This window comes from Telmatherina bonti, assembly GCF_933228915.1.
Source record: "Telmatherina bonti genome assembly, chromosome: 10".
Taxonomy (NCBI): Eukaryota; Metazoa; Chordata; class Actinopteri; order Atheriniformes; family Telmatherinidae; genus Telmatherina; species Telmatherina bonti.
The window spans coordinates 38,146,365-38,151,482 of NC_136628.1; the positions used below are offsets into that span (position 1 = coordinate 38,146,365).

Here is a 5,118-nt window from a genome sequence, read left to right on the forward strand (position 1 = left end):
GTCTGCAGGTATTCAAGGTTCTTGTGATCAGTCCAAATGAGGAACGGGACACTGGAACCTTCTAGCCCTCAGGTGTCAAACTCCAGTCCTCGAGGGCCGGTATCCTGCAGGTTTTTGTTGTCTCCATGCTCCAACACACCTGACTGAAACTAAAAAAACAGGTTGACAAGTAGAACATCCCAGTCTGCGTCTCCTCACTGCTCTCTACACGTTCGTGTTCACTATATGTTCTTTGAACATTACTCAGCACGAGCCCACAATTTCACCAGAAAAAGATGCTATACTTATTGATGTTTGCTTTGTCTTCAAATAGATTAACTGAAAGGTCTGAAGAATCTCTAAATACAACACCAATGCTGCTAAGTTGGTAGCAGAGGTACCATGTGCATCAGTGTAAAAGGTGCATCAGGAAAATGTACACCAACAAAAGGTTCTCTGTAAATAATTAATCATAATTAGTGGGTTAAAGTTTTACCCCTGATGTTAACCAACCAACATGCAGTAATTACAGTAACAAGTCAAACTATTCTAATAATTTATGCTTGACTATATTTCTCTGCAAAATGTAGAATTAATTATTTAGCCTACTGATTTAATGCACAGAATTGTGTTTAATAAAAAGAAATAATTTGGAAAAGAAACTTCGTATTTCTTTAGACTGCAGACCATAAATGATAGGATTGAGGCCTCCAGGCACGATAACAAACAGAATAGCAGAGAGTTTTCTGTAGTCTGAGTACTGAGGGAAGCGATGCAGAATGATTGCAATATATCCACTCACAGACATGATCAGATACACCAGCAGATGTGTGCTGCAGGTTTTTAAGGCTTTACTGTTCAGAGACTTGTTCTTACTGGTCAGACAGGCGAATGTAATCCTGGTGTAGGTCAGAACGGTGCTGCCTATGGAACCTACAAACACGACAACAGTAAAAACAAGCCCGTATATATTATTAATAAAACTGCTCTCACACGACAGCTTAAACAAGGAGGCATTGTCACAATATGGATTTTCAATCAGAGTTCTGCATCGGTTCAGCCGTACGGACAGACCGATCAGGATCCCCACCAAAACGAAGGGAACCCCCCAGGCAGAAACCATCAGCTTGATCATCATTTTGTTGGTCATGATGGCAGAGTAGTGCAGAGGATGACAGATGGCCACGTATCTGTCGAAGGCCATAATCATGAGTGTTGTGTGGGACGTGGTACCAAATAAATGTGTAATAAAAGCCTGAACAACACATTCATAATAAGAGATGAGGCGCTCAGAGGGAGGCAGCAGCATATCTGAAAGCAGTCGAGGTAAAACGTGAGTACTTCCAATAATATCGCTGACTGTCAGGTTGCAGAACAGTATGTACATGGGCTGATGGAGGTTCTTATCAATACAAATTATAGCCAGAATGCCCACATTCATGATCATAAACACAATGTAGGAAATAAGAAACAAGAAAAACACAAGATAGACAGAATCCTGTGGGAGCTTGAAGCCCTCCACCTGGAGGATGAAGCTGTTGTAGGTGTAGTTCTCCATCAGTCTGAAGGAACAATGCAATGACTCACAAAAGCAATAAAGGGATTAAACAAGATCACGATGAAGTTCCACATGTGGTGTGTAAAGCAGCCGCAGCAGGAACAAATCAACTCAAGTGAAAAGAAGGAAATATAAATATATATATATATATATATATATATATATATATATATATATATATATATATATATATATATATATATATATATATGTGTTTATCTAGATATTAAACTCATAAGGCAATACCAGCTGATATGAAGGCAGGTTAACACCTGTTTGCAGCAGCACCAGTGCAGACTGGTCCATTTCTGAATGCAGTTTAAAACATCAGGGGATCTCGGAGTTTAATTGCATGATGTCATTTGAAAAACTTAATGTGGTTGTCTCTGCAACAGTCTCTAAGCAGCCATGTTTATGTTTGTGTTTGATATCAGACGCTTGGGATCAATTTTCATCATTTACTAGAAGAACAACAAAATAATGTTTTTTATACCTTCTATATTTCAAGCACATAGAACAGACTCAACACATGTCTGACAGCATCTGACGATGCAATTTCAAGCCACAATGTGAAAAAAAGAACTATTTACCAAATTATATGAAAAATAAACACATTGTACATTAACCGAGGTGCATCCGCATGATGTCGCCACGCTTAATGTTCAACCGTTTGAAATGACAATACCACTAAACAATGAAGACTCCAGCGTTGAACTGTGACCTGATTCTACATACCTGTTTACATTTGTGGATATTTGCTTTTTCTCGTGTTGGATGTCCAGATTGCTCCTGACACACAGATGGAAATGTAAAATATCCATATCCTCTAACATGATGAGATTTTCCCCCAAATTGTGATATTTTTACAGATTATAGAGTAGAAAGCTTTTAATAGAATGATTGCTGTGTAATACATCACAAGATCACTGATTTTTCATCGTTTTGATAAAACAAACAGATTATGCAGGAATTTACAGAAAAGTATAGTTCGACTTTATTAATAATTTAGAAGCTTTTGTAGATTTTTGTCTTTACGGGTCTGATGTGGGCTGAGAAATGTAATTGTTCATAGCCTGCTATTCAGGAATGGAAAGAGAATAGATCCTGCCGGTGGGAAGCTTGGCATCCAGAATCAGCTCTATAGCACAATCCCACGGGCAAAGAGGAGGAAGTCTGGCTGCCTGCTTCCAAGTGAGAACATCTTGGAACTCCTGATACTCCTTAGGAACAGAAGAAGATGGAATAACATCCGGACTTGCCATAGACATAGCAACAGTTATCTTCAGTACTTGCATAGACAGAGTGTTACGCTGGGATGCAGGTAGGATCCAACGAGCGGACACAAGTCAGAGTTCCAGAAAGTGATTTATTTATATTCTCTGGTTCCGATGACTTCTGATTGTAGGAAACACTGGTTTGCAGGCTGGCAGGCAGGCAGGTAGGAATGTTACAAAACTTGACCATTCACATTGGGCAAATAATCAGGAACCAAGATTGCCTTCCAACCACAAACTCCTGAGTTTCTCTCACCATTGTAGACCACCAGAACCTACGTCTAATGAGGATTAGCGTGCGTGGAGCTGGGATGACAAACCAGACGGGAAGAGTGACTCCACTGGAGAACCAGGGAATGGACAGCGTCAGGAACAAATGACCTTGAGGTCGGGTACCTGGGTTCGGTTGCTGTTGCTGAGCTGCAATGACCTTGTCCTCTACATTCCAGGAGACAGCTGCAATGATGCAAGAAGCAGGCAGGATATTATCAGCGGATGCTGTGGATTCTGGGGCAAACAGATGAGAAAGGGAATCCAGTTTCAGGTTTTTGGAGCCAAGCCTGTAAGACAGCGTAAAGTGAAAGTGGTTAAAGCCTGTAGGGGATTAAGCTGTTTGGCTGTCTGCAGGTATTCAAGGTTCTTGTGATCAGTCCAAATGAGGAACGGGACACTGGAACCTTCTAGCCCTCAGGTGTCAAACTCCAGTCCTCGAGGGCCGGTATCCTGCAGGTTTTTGTTGTCTCCATGCTCCAACACACCTGACTGAAACTAAAAAAACAGGTTGACAAGTAACTGCTGCATGCATTTGATTTGAATCAGCTGTGTTGGTGGAGGGAAACAACAAAAACCTGCCGGATACCGGCCCTCGATGACTGGAGTTTGACAACCCTGTTCTAGCCAGTGTTGCCACTGCTCAAGAGCCAGTTTGATGGCAAGGAGCTCTTGATCCCTAATGTGATAATTGCGTTCTGCGGGAGAGAGTCGTTGAGAAATAGCCACAGGGCTGTATTTTCTGAGTTGTAGGGGACCGCTGAGACAACACAGCCCCCACTCCTGTGTCAGATGCATCCCCCTCTACGATGAATTGGGGTTCCAGATCTGGATGGAGGAGAACAGGGGCGGAGGTAAACATCTCCTACAAATTGAGGAAAGCCTGATCTGCAGAAGCAGACCAAGTAAAGGGAATCGAGATGAGTGATGAGATGAGATGAGTTGCCACAAAGCTTCAGCCCATTGCAGAGCGGGACCAGTGAGGAGTGAAATGACATATGGTATTTTAGATCTGTCAGTGGGATACTTGCCGGGGTTCATTTCCATGGCCAGGGAACAGTGAAGAAAAAAATCCTTTACATAAGTTGGGATCCCCTGAAAATCGCTGCAGATGTGGATCCATCGTTGCGTTTTAGTTTCAGGTCGGACCTTCTGTAATGTAGATCTCCTCCAGACAGATAAGATTTAGAACAAGTTTATTCACAAAAAGAGTGATGAACGATGACCTCACTAAGCTGATGGCAACGCATCTTAAAGGTGTAATCCCGGAGACAGGCAAGGGGCCAGAACAGGAAGTCAAGCCCAGGAGTCCAAGAGGCGAGTAGGGATCAAACCAGGAAATTGAGCCAAGGAGAATCCAGGGACAGAAGGAGATCTGCTGTTTATAAAGCTGGAGGATAAATAGGTAATAGGTGTGAGTGATCAGTAATCAGGAGACTGGCTACGTAGAAAACTTGCTGGAGTGAGAGTGTCCGTGGTAGAGTCCAGTCCGGGTATAACAGCAAACATATAAATTGAAAGTAAACCAAATTAACAAGGTGACAATATAAGTTAACTAAATGTGTGCACCAAGTAAGTTAACCTCCTGTCAACCCAGTTAATAAAAATATGAAATCTAAAAGATGAGTGTATATTTAAAATTGTATAACTGAAAAAATAATAAAGTTACCAGACCTTTACTGGCGTGGCAGCTCATTATGCCATCACTGTGGTGAAACATGAAAATTTAAGAGCTTGTTGCCTGTCATGGCAGTAATCCCAGAACTCATTGGTGGACACCAGCAGCGAGGGATGCAGTCAAGCCAAAGGAGTCCAATCGGGCCCTCTTGGCTTGTGGGACTCTTGAAGGAGCTGAAATGTACCAACAGGCTAAGTGGAATGCGGCTTCAGCTATCACCAAGGCAAAAACTCGGGCGTGGGAGGAGTTCGGCAAGGCCATGGAGACAGACTTCCGGATGGCTTCGAGGCAATTGTGGTCCATCATCTGGTGGCTCAGGAGGGGGAAGCAGTGCTCTGTCAATACTGTGTATAGTGGAG

General features: G+C 42.5%; 1 protein-coding gene across 1 annotated transcript; it reads right to left on the minus strand.

The window, feature by feature from the left end:
• Positions 1 to 592: 592 nt before the first annotated feature.
• On the minus strand, positions 593 to 1,543 carry LOC306761353 (olfactory receptor 5AC2-like; the record flags this gene model as incomplete). The annotated part of the gene is made up of 1 exon (XM_079247478.1): positions 593 to 1,543. The coding sequence occupies exon 1, from the start codon at positions 1,535 to 1,537 to the stop codon at positions 593 to 595; it is 945 nt and encodes a 314-aa protein (XP_079103604.1). The 5' UTR covers positions 1,538 to 1,543.
• Between the last annotated feature and the right edge of the window lie 3,575 nt (positions 1,544 to 5,118).